Source organism: Stegostoma tigrinum, chromosome 4, assembly GCF_030684315.1.
Source record: "Stegostoma tigrinum isolate sSteTig4 chromosome 4, sSteTig4.hap1, whole genome shotgun sequence".
NCBI lineage: Eukaryota > Metazoa > Chordata > Chondrichthyes > Orectolobiformes > Stegostomatidae > Stegostoma > Stegostoma tigrinum.
This window is the reverse complement of record NC_081357.1, coordinates 81,207,245-81,224,838: the sequence shown is the minus strand read 5'-3', so window position 1 is coordinate 81,224,838 and position 17,594 is coordinate 81,207,245. Positions and strand designations below refer to the sequence as shown.

At 42.1% G+C, this 17,594-nt stretch overlaps 1 protein-coding gene across 4 annotated transcripts in view; it reads left to right on the top strand.

Moving 5' to 3' along the window:
- gtf3c2 (general transcription factor IIIC, polypeptide 2, beta) overlaps positions 1 to 9,881 on the top strand; it is a 223,644-nt gene extending 213,763 nt beyond the window's left edge. For all 4 annotated transcript variants that reach the window (XM_059645478.1, XM_059645479.1, XM_059645476.1 and 1 more), the window contains one exon: positions 6,012 to 9,881. In XM_059645478.1, the coding sequence (XP_059501461.1) occupies positions 6,012 to 6,203 (192 nt within the window). In that variant the 3' untranslated portion in view covers positions 6,204 to 9,881. The remainder of the gene's footprint in view (positions 1 to 6,011) is intronic.
- Positions 9,882 to 17,594: the final 7,713 nt, after the last annotated feature.

Here is a 17,594-nt window from a genome sequence, read left to right as displayed (position 1 = left end):
CCATGGGGAACCTTATTAAATGCCTTACTGAAATCCATATACACCACATCCACAGCTTGACCCTCATCAACTTTTCTAGTCACATCCTCAAAAAACTCGATAAGGTTTGTAAGGCATGACCTACCCCTCTCAAAGCCGTGTTGACTGTAAGTAGATAAGGTAGTGAAAAAAGCATATGGCATGCTTGCCTTCATTGGAAGGGACATTGTGTATAAGTATAGGCAAGTTATGCTGCAGCTTTATCGAATTTTAGTTAGGCCACACTTGGAATATTGTGTATAGTTCTGGTCATCACACAAACAGAAGCATGTGGATGGTTTGGAGAGGGTACAGAAACAGTTTACCAAGGTGTTGCCTGGTACGGGTAAATTTTAGCTACGAAGAAAGATTGGATAGACTGGGATAACAAAGTGTGGGGCTGGATGAATGCAGCAGGCCAAGCAGCATCTTAAGATCACAAAAGCTAACGTTTTGGGCCAAGACCATGAAGGCCTGCTTGGCCTGCTGTGTTCATCCAGCCCCACACTTTGTTATCTTGGATTCTCCAGCATCTGCAGTTCCCATTATCTCGGATCTTGGATAGACTGGGTTTGTTTTCACTGGAATGCAGGAGGTTGAGAGGTGATCTGACAGAACTTTATAAGATTGTGAATGGCAAGGATAAAGTGCAACATATGATGCTTTTTCCCAGGTTTGAGGGGTCAATTACTATTGGATACGGGTTCAAGGTGCAAGGGGAGAGATTTAAAAGAAGTGTGTGAGGTATGTTTTTCACATAAAGGATGGTGAGTGCCTGGGGCATGCTACAAGAAGAGGAAGTGGAAACAGACACAATAGCAGCATTCAAGAGCACCTGGCGATACGTGAATAGGAAGAGAACAGAGGGACACGGATCCTGTATGTGAAGACTGTTTTAATATGGAAGGGCAGAATGTATCAGTGCAGGCTTGGAGGGCCAAAGGGCCTATCCCTGTGCGGTATTGTTTGTTAGAACATAGAAAAGTACAGCATAGTTCAGGCCGTTCAGCCCACGATGTTGTGCCGTGGAATAAAACTAATCCAAAAATACAATAACCTAACCTACATTCCCCTCAATTCACTGCTATCCATGTGCATGTCCAGCAGTCACTTAAATGTCACTCGTGACTCTGCTTCCACGACTACCACTGGCAAGGTATTCCATGCGCTCACAACTCTCTGGGTGAAGAACCTCCCCCTGACGTCTCCTCTATACCTTCCTCCTAACACCTTAAAACTATGACCCCTCATGGCAGTCAATCCTGCCCTGGGGAAAAGTCTCTGGCTATCGACTCTATCCATGCCTCTCATTACCTTGTACACCTCAATCTCTTTCTCCTTCTCTCCAGAGAGAAAAGTCTGAGCTCAGTCAACCTCTCTTCGTAAGACAAGCCCTCCAGTGCAGGCAGCATCCTGGTAAACCTCCTTTGCACCTTCTCCAAAGCCTCCACATCTTTCCTGTAATAGGGCGACCAGAACTGGACGTAATATTCCAAGTGTGGTCTCACCAGGCTTTTGTAGAGCTACAGCATAACTTCGCAGCTCTTAAACTCGATCCCCCTGTTAATGAAAGCCAAAACACCGTATGCTTTTTTAACAACCTTATCCACCTGGGTGACAACTTTGAGGGAGCTCTGCACTTGAAAACCAAGATCCCGCTGTTCCTCCACACTGCCAAGAATCCTGCCTTTAATCCTATATTCAGCCTTTAAGTTCGACCTTCCAAAATGCGTCACTTCGCATTTATCCAGGTTGAACTCCATCTGCCATTTCTCAGCCCAGCTCTGCATACTGTCAATGTCTCGCTGAAGCCTGCAATAGCCCTTGATACTGTCAACAGCACCTCCAACCTTTGTGTCATCAGCAAACATACGAACCCACCCCTCAAGCTCCTCATCCAAGTCATTTATAAAAACTAAAAAGAGCAGAGGCCCAAGAACAGAGCCCTGCGGGACACCACTCAGCACTGACCTCCAGGCAGAATACTTACCATCTACAACCACTCTCTGCCTCCTGTCAGCCAACCAATTCTGAATCCAGACAGCCAAATCATCCCGTATCCCGTACCTCCTGACTTTATGAATGAGCCTGCGGTGGGGAACCTTATCAAATGCCTTGCTGAAGTCCATGTACACCACATTCACTGCTCAACCCTCGTCAACCTGTCTCGTGACTACCTCAAAGAACTCAATAAGATTTGTAAGGCTTGACCTGCCCCCCTCAAAGCCATGCTGACTCCCTTTAATCGTGCTATGCTTTTCCAAATAGTCATAAATCCTATCCCTCAGAATTCTTTCTAAAACCTTGCTGACCACAGACGCAAGACTGACTGGTCTGTAATTTCCAGGGATTTCCCTATTCCCTTTCTTGAAAAGAGGAACAACATTTGCCTCCCTCCAATCTTCCGGTACGATTCCCGTGGAGGGTGAGGAAGCAAAGATCTTCGCCAGTGGCTGAGCAACCTCCTCTCTCACTTCCCGGAGCAACCTAGGATAAATCTGGTCTGGCCCTGGGGACTTGTCAATCTTAATGTTTGCCAAAATTTCCAGCACATCAACTTCTCAGTCCTGATCTGTTCAAGCCTGTTTTCCTCCTCCTCCAAAGTTCTCATTCACAACAAGGTCCCTTTCCTTAGTGAAAACCGAAGCAAAAAACTCATTTAGGGCATCTCCCATCTGCTCAGACTCCACGCACAAGTTCCCTACACTATCCCTGATCGGCCCTACCTTCTCCCTGATCATTCTCTTATTTCCCACGTATGAGTAAAATGCCTTCGGGTTCTCCATAATCCTTCCTGCCAAGCCTTTTTCGTGTCCCCTCCTGGCCCCCCTCAGTCCTCTTTTGAGCTCCTTCCGAGCAAGCCTGTAATCCTCTAAAGCTGTGCTAGACCCTTGCTTTCTCCAACTTACGTAAGCTGCCTTTTTCTTTTTGATGAGAAGCTTCTTACCTGTCTCAGAGGAACAAATTTATGCATCACTCACAACAACTGCTCCTTAAACAGTCTCCACATGTCTGTGCCCTTCCTGTGGAATAATTGCTCCCAATCTGTACTTCCCAACTCCTGCCTGATAGTGTCATAGTTTCCTTTTCCCCAGTTAAATATCTTCCCCTGGTAACTGCTCCTTTCCCTTTCCGTGGCTATGGTAAATGTGAGGCTGTTGTGGTCACTGTCGCCAAAATGTTCTCCCACCACGAGATCTGACACCTGTCCTGGCTCATTGCCGAGCACCAAATCCAAAATGCCTCCCCCCTCGTCAGCCTGTCCACATACTGAGTAAGGAAACTCTCCTGAACACGCCTGACAAAAATGGCTCCATCCAAACCATCTGCACTAAGGAGGTCCCAATCAATATTGGGAAAGTTGAAGTCACCCATAACAACAACCCTGCTATGTTTGCACTTTTCAACAATCTGCTGGGCTATAAGTTCTTCAATCTTCCTACTGCTATTTGGGGGTCTGTAGAAAACCCCCAATGAGGTGACTGCTCCCTTGCTGTTCCTAACTTCCACCCATACTGACTCAGTCGACAAACCTTCCTCAGCAACCTCAGCCCATACCACCTCCGTAGACGAGTCCTCATCAAAAGTTCTTGCAGCCCCCCAAGGACACTGTCCTTGACCAACACAGCCACACCTCCCCATCTTTTACCACCTTCCCTGACCTTAATGACAGATCTAAACGCTGGAACCTGCAACATCCATTCCTGACCCTGCTCTAGCCATGTCTCCGAAATGGCCACAACATTGAAGTCTCAGGTACCTATCCAAGCTGCAAGCTCGCCTACCTTATTCCAGATACTTCTGGCATTAAAGTAGACACACTTCAATCCAGCTTGCTGTCTGCCAGCACACTCCTGTGACAGTAAGGTCCTGTCCATGTCCTCCCTACGCTCATCCTCCTGTGTACTAGGACTATACCTCAGTTTCCCATCCCCCTTCTGAGCTAGTTTATATCCACCTGAATAACACTAGCAAATTTCCCAACCAGGATATTAGTGCCCGTCTGGTTCAAGTGGAGACCATCCTGTTTGTAGAGGTCCCACCTTCCCAAAATGAGCCCCAATTGTCCATGTACGTGAAGCCCTCCCTCCTGCATCATCCCTGCAGCCACGTGTTCAGCTGAAATCTCTCCATGTTCTTTGCCTCGCTATCACGTGGCACAGGTAACAAACCAGAGATAACCACTCTGTTTGTTCTAGCTCTCAGCTTCCACGCTAGCTCCCTGAAATCTTGCCCGACATCCTTATCCCTCTTTCTGCCTATGTCGTTGCTGCCCAAGTGGACCACGACTTGGGGCTGGTCACCCTCTCCCTTCAGGACCCCGAAGACACGATCCGAGACATCTGAGATTGTTCTTGTTCTTTGTTTTTGGTGGCATGGATTTTGGGGTAATTGTGACAGTTGAAACATGTACAATGATACATATGAAAATGGAGAATAGATGGAATTGCAATTGAAACAATACAAGGATTCTGAGGATCTTAGCAATCACCCAAATGGTAGGTGCTAGTCTTAATATTGTTACAGGTACCTGCTGGTCCTCATGATGTGGAGGTACAAATTGTGAATGTGCAAAATAGCACTTGTCTGCATTCTGGGCAACATATTCAGCTGCCCATGGGAGGAACATGAGAATGGATCAGACAATGTAACATAAATTATAAAGGGACAGACCACTGCACCCTCACAATCCTTTTTATCCATTGCTTTTCACTACAACTCTTTTTTTTCTGGGAGAGTCAAAATATCGCAATAAAATCCCAACACTGAAACTTCACTAAAATCTTTAACTTCAAATGTTTTTTAAACTGACAGAGGCGCATTCATAACGCACTCTGGAAATATGAACTCCTGTAAGTTATAAATGCAAGGTGACAACCGAGGAACAAAATCAAATGCCGAATTGGATCACACAAGGTTAACAATTATTTTGTAACAGTAGGCGCTAGAAAAATTCACAATGTTTTTATTCAAAATTTGTTAGCCCAAAAAAATTCAAAAATGCTGGCAATTAATGTTTTTTCTTTTATACAATATAGTCGTATAGCACTTCCTTCCAATCTCAGATTTTAACTTTACACCTCAATCTTCCTTGTAGGAGTGAGAGGTACAGAAATGTTTACATTTGTGGTCAGAATTATCAGGCTCTAGTATTGAATCATAGAATTCCTATGGGGTGGAAACAGGCTTTTTGGCCCAATGAGTCCATACTGACTCTCCAAACATCCCACCCAGATTCATCCTCTAAAACCTACCTGATCTACACATCCCTGAACACTATGGGTAATTTAGCATGGCCAATCTGCCTAGCCTGCACAACGTTGGACTCTGGGAAGAAACTGGAGCACTCTGAGAAAAGCCACACAGGAAACCCATACTGTCACAATATGGGAACTTGTCTCCTCCATCTTGTCTGTGACCAATAACCTTTAACATAAGTGACTATTTGCCTTTCTTCAATTTAAACAAAAGCTTAAGGAATAACTGTACCCTATGCATTCTTCATGGCAGCTGTTCAACCAATGTCCACTTTCCAGTGAAATGCAGTATAAACTGTTGTTCCCTTTGAAATTTGTTGTTCTTGCAATTCCATCCTGATGAGTGAAAAGTGAAAACATCCAACTGCATGTCTTTTTTTTCAGCAATAGTCATGTTCTGTACCATTAAGTAACTATTTAAATTCTAGTCAGTTGCATTTATCAGTGTTTATCGTAATGCAGTTTTTCAATGCCTGCTGTTTTTGCCTGTTTTCAATTATTGTTCCTGTATTATTTGCAACACGTTTTTACGAGTTTCTATACTTACCACTTTTACGTGTTACTGCGTTTTTTATTCTGCATTGTAATTATCACAATAAGGCACTTTTTATTTTGCATTTTCTCTCATAAGTTTCATTACTGAAATATGCTCTGACAACTTCCTTGACTTCATGATTTGTTCAGAATATTTGATGCCATTCAGTTTAGCCACCCACTGTTTTTCTTGTCACCCAGGTTCGATTCAATCCCAACCTTGATGCCCATGGATGGGTCCTCTCAGCTGGCCAATCAGGGATTGTCCGAGCACACTGTGTGCAGAGTCTTAATACACATGTGAGTAAGAAACTGATTAAGGAATGCCGAGCACAGTTCAGTTCCATGTTCCAACCTACAGAAGTTGAAGATGTTGAGAACTCGACAAAATAATATGCATCATGATGGCTGGAGGATACAAGGACATGACTCTGCTGACAAGCCGTTACAATCAATTTTCCATGCAATAAATGCAACAGTATCGTGAATCCTACCCACTAGGTTCAACCAGGGCCCAATACTGAAAGTGGCACAGGTATACTGTCTACCAGTTCAGCAGTGTATGTTTTTCTAAAATTTGCACAGAATATGTCTTAATTGTGTTACTGAAGATCAATCTATTGAATCAGACACATGGATTTTTCAGATGAAGTACACAAACTGAACTGTTTCTTTCATTCTCATAATTTTCAATTCTGCTGTAAAATTTTTGAGGAACATAATTTTAGTCCCAAAGAATGCTATTATGCCTTTCATGAATCAATCTGATTTGTAGGGTTTTGTTTTACTTTTTGAACAAAGCTTAGAGACTGATATTGTCTACATGAACTTGTGTCTGATTTCACAAGATTGGCTTTAGGCAGGTTTTTAAGCTGCTAAGAAGCGTTTTACAAAACTACGGTTGTTAAAATCATGAAATATAGTACGCTTTTTATTTGCAAATTGCTTTTATTTCAGTGATCCAAAAGCAGTGGTCCTTGTTTTACTGCTTGTTGGCTCGAGCCATTGCCTCCAATTTGTGGCCTGCCATGAGGTATTCAGATTCTTCTGTGGTACAATTTAAAGTGTCACCTCCTATAAATGTCTGGGATTTTCAGCCTGAGGTGGTTTTGTGTTTAGTGGCCGCTTGGAGCTTGGAATAAGTAAACAGCAGGTCAGATCGGTATTTAAGGAAAAAAACAGATTTGGAGTTTACCTAGAAAACAAATTACTTGGGTTAAATTGGTTTTTGTCTGCTACATACAGAATTCTTGTGATTTATAATACTGATTGAATTTAAAATGAAATGAAATTGCCTTTGGATTGAAAGAAGTTAATCCTTTCTCTTGTCCAAAATGTAAAAAGAAGTGTAAAATGAAAGATCAGTTAGGACTCTTGAAAATTAGGTACATCCTTTGTACATAGATGTCCCTTCTCCCTGATACAATGCAAGTGGAAAGCAATTTTGCCACTGATGCTTCTGCAAACTTTTTCTTACTTTTAAACAGAAATGCCAATTTTACTAGAATGCATAAATCTTGCACTGGGAAACAATCAGTCACCCAGTGTGTGTGCTGTATCTTGTCAAACTTGTAGTAAAGAGTCTCAACGTTAAACATTATTGTTTAATGTCTATGTAGCTTTACTTTTCTCTTAGTAAAAGAAGTAATATATTTGTAGATGATTTTCATTGAATAAATAGACATTGAAATTGACTTTCCTTTCCTAACTTGGATATCATTTCATGATTTTTATAACTTAGCATGTAAAACCGGCAATGGTCAATTTGCTCACACTGAGCGCTGTTGTCATTTACATACTGCTATTTTGAGGTTAAGTAATGCACTGTGTGTAAAATTAGGCTTTTAGCTGTGAACTTTTCTAAAAAGCACTTGGCAAATGCTCCATGCTTCCCCTTTTGCTCCTCCCCATCCAGAAAAAAAATCCTGTGAAGTTAAAGAATTCACAATTTTTCAATTATTTTGTAAATGTGATGTCTGTTTGATAATAATTTTAGACTAACCATAGTATGTTTCTTTTTAAACTTTATCCCGGGTTTCTGTTTTATGCGGTGTATTTCTTTTGGTTGTTATTAAAAGTAGTTTTAGTGTTCGTAGATCAGTAAATCTGTAACTCACCAATGTGGTTCCATGCATTTGATGTACAGCTACCTCAAACTCAAATTAGTTTAGAGATTTTGCAAAGTTTTGTTATGTGCTTTGTTATGATCAGACGATGCAGATATATGTACTGCACCCTTAATTGTTGGTACATCCTATGCTTCAGATGTCTCTTGCTAGCATTATCATTGCAATGCTCAATTCTGGGATGCAAAAGATGATTACCACAGTGCTTAAATTGTACACAAATGGTATGCTTGCACACAAGATGTGTCCGCTGAATCCATGGGAGAAATCGAAATAATTTATGTAGCCGATGTGCATTCCTCTCAACCCTGTAACGAAGCATTTTGAAATCATATATTACTATGATCTGCATAGATTTTAATTACTGTCTCTCTCTTTCTTGGTAAAATCACAGTTTCTCTTTCCTTGTAGAAACAGAAGTTGATTCGGAGACCTGCAGTTCCAATACAGATGCATCTAAACTACCAACTGTAATATTTCTTTTCCTCTAAAGTATATGACATTTCAAAAAAATCCATTTTTGAAAGTGTCAGCTAACTGCAATAGTATGTATCTTTTTAGATTTGTTACACTTTGGTTTTCAATTATGATTCAAAACAGAAAAATCAAAAAATATTTATTATTAGATATACAGAAGGCACTGCTAATCTATAGCATGTGGAGAAGTTACTTTGTGACATAGGTGTCTCCATATTGATATTCTGTCCTATAATGTGCGCCAATCATTCATGCATCTGTCCTCCATCTGTAAATTTTCAGTTGGAATAAAAAATGCATTCAGAATCTGCTGTAAATGTATTCTGGATGAATGCTAAATTGCTTACTTTGATGTCATTCCCATACTTTGCCTTTTTTTTAAAAGCCATCTTTGATCCTCCCTGGGCAAGACGCCTAGCAGGTGACATGCTTCCTGGTTTCTGCCAGTGTTGCTCTGTATTTAGGCACAAATTTATAGTCATTAATGGCCCAGAGATATTTACCCCTCACTATTCCACTTAAGAATCACTTTCCTGATTAATATGGCTGAAATTATAAATTTACTGCCTGGAAATTTTTGGATTTTAACCTACTTTATACCACGTTGAATGCAGCAGGTTACTAGCATGCTATTCCCAGATGCAGTTTGGTTCAGGTTAATGTCATAAGTGTTTTCTGAATTTAAAAATAATATAAAAGCTGAGTCAACAAAATGAAGCTTTCAAGTAAAGTTGCTTGTTCAGTTAATTCATATGTATTAAAAGCTCAGTCTGGGTTGTTTCAAACTGTACATTACTGTACTGTAAGGTGTAATTATTTACCTTCATCCCGACTCATTATGTTTAATCAACCAAAAAATCATTCTCCCTTAGCTCATTTGGCTGAGCATGTTCAATGGGAATGGCACAACTTTTTAAATTTGCATTTAATGTAACTCTTTATCTAGTCCAGGTTCCACGGTGAAACTGCTATCTTATTTTCTCCCTAGTACAGTAAATCTCTGTTCCTCTTAGCTCACACTCACCCACAAATTTGTCAAATCGAAACTTTGTTCTAATTTATTTTTATTTTCAATCCATCTTTATCACTATTCACTGTGGCATTAGGATTTTTTTCCTCAGTATTTTAAAACAGCTACAAATCACTGTTCCGTTGTTGTCGTCAAGCTAATGTGCTTTACTGAAAAATGAAGTGTGTAACACGTGAACACAACTTTTCATTGTGCAAATGCACATGGTTATAATTAAACAGAGGGTGTGCACATATTAGGAGATAGCAAGAACTGCAGATGCTGGAAGCCAGAGTCCATACGGTGTGGAGCTGGAGAAACACAGCAGGACAGACAGCATCAGAGGAGCAGGAAAGTTGACTTTTGGGGTCAGGACCCTTCAAGACCATTTGTTCAGAAATCTTTTCTAAAAATTGCAAAGTTGTGGCTGCAGTATGAAAATTAAAATGTTTTTTGTTATACAGGCTTCCATTATTTTATTTGATTTCTGGTCTGTAGCTACATTAAATCCAGAAATATATGCTTTTCCATCGCAACTTCAGAGAAGCTGTTTGTGCTGTACTGCATTATTGGGCATGTACAATACATATGCTGTGCTTGTACATAAATAAAACGTTGGGAAACTGGCCTTAACACGTAGCCAGCTAAGTTATTTTGACTTTGAAATAGTACCCTGGGGCCTCTGGATAAAATCTTTTAAAAGTTTCCATACAGTATTCATGTAAGGACCCACACCCACACCCTCTAATATATGTGGTATTTTCCTCATAAATATATTTGTTGCTTCTTTATTTCTTACAATGCCTGTCTTCACAATACATTTATTACTTTGGCTTTTGAAGTGTTTAACAGTAGCCAGTGATTATGTTTTCTGGCTGCTACATCTAAAGAGTACTACTGAGATTTTCATATTGATTTATCTTGGTTCTGCCCACATTTGTGTAAAGCATTTAGAGATACCCATGTTCACTGAGGGGAAAAAAGTAGCAGATTTATTGATTCAAAAGGCTAAAATACTTACTCCTATTTCTCCTAATTAGTCAAATTCCCAAATAAGTTTGTAGCCAAAATATTACAATTCTGATAATTGACCTATGCAACCTGTTGCTGCTATAGGGATGTAAAAAATCTGAAATGGAAGTTATTTTTTGCTATTAGCCACATTTTGTAAAAGGGGAATATCATTTCTGATGGACAGTTATTACAAAGAAAATTACAGCACAGGAACAGGCCCTTCGGCCCTCCAAGCCTGCGCTGATTCAGATCCTCTATCTAAACCTATCACTTATTTTCCAAGGCTCCTTGCCCATTCATGTATCTGTCTAGATACATTTTAAATGACACTATCGTCCCACCTCTGCTGGCGACACGTTCCAGGCACCCACCACGGTCTGCATAAAGAACTTTGCAAGTATGTCTGCCTTAAACTTCTCTCCTCTCACCTTGAAATTGTGGCCCCTAGTAATTGAATTCCCCTCCTCTGGAGGAGAAAGCTTCTTGCTATCCACCCTGTCTATACCTCATAATTTTGTAGACCTTAATCAGGTTTCCCCCCTCAACCACCATCTTTCTAATGTAAATAATCCTAATCTACTCAAGCTCTCTTCATAGTTAGTGCCCTCCATACCAGGCAACATCCTGATAAACCTTCTCTGCACCCTCTCCAAAACATCCACTTCCTTTTAGTAATGTGGCAACCAGAACTGTACGCAGCATTCAAAATGTGGTTGAAACAAAGTACTATATTACTGTAACATGACCTGCCAACTCTTGTCCAATGAATGAGAGCTTGCCGTATGCTTTCTTGACCGCTCTATTGACCTGCGTTGCCACCTTCAGGGTACAATGGACCTGAACACCCAGATCTCTGTGCATCATTTTTCCCCAAGGCTTTTCCATTTACTTAAATCTTAATTATTGTTCACTCTTGAATTGGATCTTCCAACATGCGTCACCTCGCATTTGCCTAGATTGAACTCCATCTGCCATTTCTCAGCACAACTCTCCAATCTATCTATATTCTGCTGCATTCTCCGACAATCCCCTTCACTACCTGCTACTCCACCAATCTTAGTGTCATCTGCAAACCTGCTAATCAAACCATCTCTGCCTTCCTCCTGATCATTTATGTATATCACAATCAACAGTGGTCCCAACACATCCCTATGGAACACCACTGGCCCATTTTGAGAAACTCCCTTTCACTACAATTCTGTCTCCTGTTGCCCAGTTCTCTATCCATCTAGCTGGTACACCCTAGACCCCATGCGAGTTCACTTTCTCCATCAGCCTACCATGGGGAACCTTATCAAATGCCTTACTGAAGTCCATGTATATGACATCTACAGTCCCTCCCTCATCTATCAACTTTGCCACTTTCTCAAAGAATTCTATCAAGTTGGTAAGACGATCTTCCCTGCACAAAACCGTGCTGCCTATCATTAATAAGCCTATTTTCTTACAAATGTAAGTAGATCCTATCCCTTAGTTTCTTCTCCAGCGGCTTCCTCACCACTGATGTCAGGCTCACTGGCCACTGTTTGTCATTTTTATAAATGACTTGGACACAGGCATAGGTGGATGGGTTAGTAAGTTTGTCGATGACACTAAAGTCAGTGGAGTGGTGGACAGTGTGGAAGAATGTTGCAGGTTGCAGGGAGACTTGGATAAACTGCAGAATTGGGCCGAAGGGTGGCAAATGGAGTTCAATGCAGATAAATGTGAGGTAATTCACTTTGGGAAGAATAATAGGAAGGCGGAATACTGGGTCAATGGAAAGATTCTTGGTAGTGTGGATGTACAGAGGGATCTTGGTGTCCATGTACATAGATCCCTGAAAGTTGCCACCCAGGTTGATAGCGCTGTTAAAAAGGCTTACGGTGTGTTAGGTTTTATTGGTAGAGGGATTGAGTTCTGGAGCCGTGATGTCATGCTGCAACTGTACAAAACGCTAGTGCGGCCTCATTTGGAATATTGCGTGCAGTTCTGGTTGCCCTATTACAGGAAGAATGTGGAAGCATTGGAAAAGGTGCAGAGGAGATTTACCAGGATATTGCCTGGTCTGGAGCACAGGCCCTATGAAGAAAGGCTGATGGACTTGGATCTGTTCTCATTGTAGAGAAGGAGGCTAATAGGGGATCTAATAGAGACATACAAGATGATCAGAGGATTAGGTAGGATGGACAGTGTGAGTCTTTTCCCGAGGATGATGACTTCAGCTTGTACAAGGGGGCATAGCTACAAATTGAGGGGTGATGGATTTAAGACAGATGTCAGAGAGTGGTAAGGGCATGCCAATGTAGTTAACGCAGCCACATTAGGGGCATTTAAACAGCCCTTGGATAAGCATATGGATGATGATGGGATAGTATAAGGGGAGGGGCTTAGATTAGTTCACTGGTCGGCGCAACATTGAGGGCCGAAGGGACTGTTCTGCGCTGTATTGTTCTATGTTCTATAATTACCTGGATTATCCTTGCTACCCTTCTTAAGCAAGGGGACAATATTAGCGATTCTCCAGTCTTCTGGGACCTCATCTTTGCAGCATCCTTGAGCACAGGTATCTGTTAAGGTCCCAGCTATTTCCCCTCTCTCGTCCCTCAGTAACCTGGGATAGATCCCATCTGGACCTGGAGACTTGTCCACCCTAATGCCTTTTAGAATGCCCAACACATGCCCCTCCTTATGTCAATTTGACCTAGAGTAATCAAACATCTATCCCTAACCTCAACATGTCATATCCCTCTCCTTGGTGAATACCGACGCAAAGTACCCATTAAGAATCTCACTCATTTTCTCTGACTCCTCGCATAACTTCCTTCCTCTGTCCTTGAGTGGGCCAACCCTTTCTCCAGTTACCCCCTTGGTCCTTCTGTACAAATAAAGGCCTTGTGATTTTCCTTAACCCTGTTTACTAAAGATATTTCATGACCCCTTTTAGCCCTCTTAATTCCTTGTTTCAGATTGGTCCTACTTCCCCGATATTCTTCCAAAGCTTCATCTGTTTTCAGTCACCTAGATCTTATGTATGCTTCCTTTTTCCTCTTTGCTGGTCTCACAAGTTCACTGTCATGCATGGCTCCCTTGCCCTTTTTATCCCGCATTTTCACAGGGACATGTCTGTCCTGCACTCTAATCAACCTCTCACTAAAATCCTCCCACATATGAAATGTGGATTTAGCTGATCTTGTTTCATAATTTGATTCTTGCTGATTAGCAATCCATGAGAATGTTACCTAAGGCCAATAAATTTCTCGTTATTTGACTTTTTTTTCATTCATCCAGGCATCTCTGGCCAGAGGGCAGTTAAAACTGCATCACATTACACCACACTGGAGTCACATATAGGCCAGACTAGATAACAGTTTTCTTTCCTAAACGACATCAGTGAACCAGATGGGTTCTTATGACAATCAATTGTCATTAGACCCTTGATTCCAGATTTTTGTTGCATTCAAGTTCCCGAGTGTCTCTGGATTAACATTTCCTCCCCAAGAACACATCATTCCTTGTGCCCAGCTCAGATTTAGCATGCACTCCCTGTTGGGGATGAAATAACTCCAGAGGCTGATATCCCATCAACAAGTCACCCTTTACACGTGGAACGTTTTCTTCACACTGATCCATCTAACTCAGAGCCAGGATCTCAGGGTGCCAGGATGTCTGACATTCCTGTTTTTATCTGTCAGCCAGATTAAAGCCCCAATCAGGGAACTGATATTCTGTGAGATCTGCCTGGCTGACCTGATCACAATCTCAGTCTGAGGATTTAGGTGGGGTTTTTTTTCAGTTCCTCCTGGTGCATTTTAGCACCAGGTTCGGGTTCCTCTAACTCTGATAAAAGCAACATGTAACACACAGTAGACCCCCTTTTGCACCCAGAGCATCTCTGAAAACATTCATTCTCAAAGGGGTGTGGCAGCAAGATTTGTCTTGTCCATCTCCAGAGTCTTCAACTCTTGACAGAGAACTTAAGTGATACGGCTAGCCATTCGAAACATTCTGAGGAGCTAGGCACATTTTGTTCACAACCCATTTGCAGTAATCATATGATCTACATGTTTGTTCAGAACTGTTGTTCATACCTGAACTTCATGTGTCACTGGGCCTGACCTTGAATCAGCCTTACCTCTGAGCCATGGAGGGCCATTCCCATGGTACGTACATCAAACGTCAATCTCCGAAGTAAACTGTTTTGCTTAGTAGAGTCTTGTGTCAGCCTTGGTGTTCCTAATGCCAATTCACCTATCTCCAAGCCCAACCCTACACCACCCCCCATTAGATCCTGGAAGATCAGATGATGCAGAATCTTCTCCTATTAGGAACTGTGTTGGAGATATCCCTGAATTGCATGAGGGTTGGCCCTACAAGCAAATAGGAATTGTGACGGTTTAGTATTTAGTGAAGCTATAGGCTGTTTTTTTTAGAAACTGTAAATCAGGAACCAAATCAAAGTTGCTGGAAAAGCTCAGGAGGTCTGGCAGCATCTGTGAAAAAAAGGTCAGAGTTAACATTTCTGGTCCAGAGACCCTTCTGGGGAAGAACAGTTCTGAGGATGGGTCACCAGACCTGAAACATTAACTCTGATTTTTTTTTTCTTCATAGATACTACCAGACCTAATGAGCCTTTCCAGCAACTTTGATTAGGTTAGATTAGATTCCCTACAGTGTGGAAACAGGCCCATCAGCCCAACAAGTCCACACTGCCTCTTGGACCATCCCATCCAGAACCATCCCCTATAACCTACACACCCCTGAACACTATGGGCAATTTAGCATGGCCAATCCACCTAGCCTGCACATCTTTGGACTGTGGGAGGAAACCGGAGCACCTGCAGAAAACCCAAGCAGACACGGGAAGAATGTGCAAACTCCGCACAGACAGTTGCCTGAGGCTGGAATCGAAGCTGGGTCCCTGGTGCTGTGAGGCTGCAGTTCTAACCACTGAGCCACTGTGCCGCCCTTTGCCTTCGTGACTATTTCTTTAAGCCTGCCTTAAAAAGTTTGGACTGCTTTTTGGATGATAGATGCTATGGGGCTGTCCTTATGTGATGAATACAATTTGACTTTAGGAAATACTCAAATTCCTGGATGGTAAACGATGGCCTGTTATCTGTAACCAACACTTCTGGGAGCCCTTGTACTGCAAAAAATGTGTGCAGTTTTTCTACTAACATCTCCATGTTCGACGAATGAATGTTATGCTCCTCCAACTAGCCTGAGTGGGTGTCCTCAATGGCAAAGGTCATTCAGCCCATTGGAAGGACCTGTATTGTTGATGTGTAACTGAGCCCAGCATTTACCTGTCCATTCCCTCAAATGTGGGGAGCTGCTGGTGATAATAGAACATAGAACATAGAACATAGAACAGTACAGCACAGAACAGGCCCTTCAGCCCACAATGTTGTGCCGACCATTGATCCTCATGGATGCACCCTCAAATTTCTGTGACCATATGCATGTCCAGCAGTCTCTTAAATGACCCCAATGACCTTGCTTCCACAACTGCTGCTGGCAACGCATTCCATGCTCTCACAACTCTCTGCGTAAAGAACCTGCCTCTGACATCCCCTCTATACTTTCCACCAACCAGCTTAAAACTATGACCCCTCGTGCTAGCCATTTCTGCCCTGGGAAATAGTCTCTGGCTATCGACTCTATCTATGCCTCTCAAACAAACAATAATGTTTGTCCTTATTGGTACTCTGGGCACTGCTGCACCAATGTGGCTATGTTTGTGTCCAAGTCTAGCCACCAGACATAACCACTCGCCAACATCTTCATTTTGGAAACCTCCGGATGAACATATTGGAGTTCAGCCAGTACCTGGCAGTTTTGTTACCCAGGACAATCATTCTTGTTCCCCATAATAAAATGCCTTCCTCTACAATGATCTAGTCTCTCTGGTCCAAAAATGTTTCAGTACTGGTTGTGACAACCCTTTGGTTTCTGCCATTACTAATGGCTGGCTGTTTCAGTTTTGCCAGGGCTAAATTTTTCTGTATCCAAAGTCTGATATTGTTAGCTGTGGCTAGAAGTGCATCCAGAAAATTTAAAACTATTGCGGACTCTTCCAGTAGTAGTATCACTGGTGGTGTATCTGCCAATGCGAGGCAACTCACTGCATCCACATTTGCAACTTGGCCTCCTGCATGGTGTTCCAGTTTGTAATTATACACACCACTGAATTCGGCCTAAAGCAATGGATGGTACTGCCTTAAATGTTTAAGTAGACCTAGAAGGGGTTTGTGTTTCATTACTAGTACAAATTTACCTCCACAAAGACATTGGTGTAATTTTGTGGCCCCAAATATGACTGCCAAACCTTCCTTCTCTATCTCGATGTATTTATTCTCTGCATCAGCTAAAGTGCTGGATACATATGCTATAGAGCATTTCTCTCCATTGGGCCATCTATGAGCTAACGCTGCCTTGACCCTGTACAGGGAGACATCACATGTCAACACTAGAACTCGCTTGGGATCCTAGTGCGTCAACACCTTAGAGGATGATAACTGTTCCTTCACATCCCTGAAAACTATGACTTGACTAAGTGATTATATCCAAGGCTGACCCTTTTATTAGAGTTAATGCAAAGGTGCCAGATTATGCTTAATCTTTCTATGCTAATTCTCCAGCCCAAGAAAAGACTCCAGCTCTGGCTCAGACATGGGCATCAGGGCACCTTTGATTGTCCTCACTTTATCTTCCAACAGGTGTAACTTGGTCTTGTCAATTCTGTCACTTGGGGATGCCCATAACACACATTATTCCCTTCTAAGGCGTACACTTGCTTGAAAGGAATATCTAAAGACTGTGTCCAAGTTTTCCGTGTGCTCCTGACTGGTCTTCCCTGTTTTTAGTATATAATCTCGATAAGTAGTGACCTGGGACAGACACAGTGAAATGTTCTCCATCATATAGTGAGAAAGTGCACAGACTGACAATGCCCCAAATGGCAGTCTCGTATATAGGTACAAGTTCTTCTGAGTGCTAGTTGTAGCATGCTTCTGGAAATCTTCACCTAACTGCATATTACAAGTATGCAACGTTCATGTCCAACTATGTGAAGGACAGCATTCCTCGACCCTCCCAAACCAGCTTGGCATATAAATTCTCTATGCAAAGGACTGGTTAGTTATCCCATTGATAAAAGCGGTTTACCATTGGTTT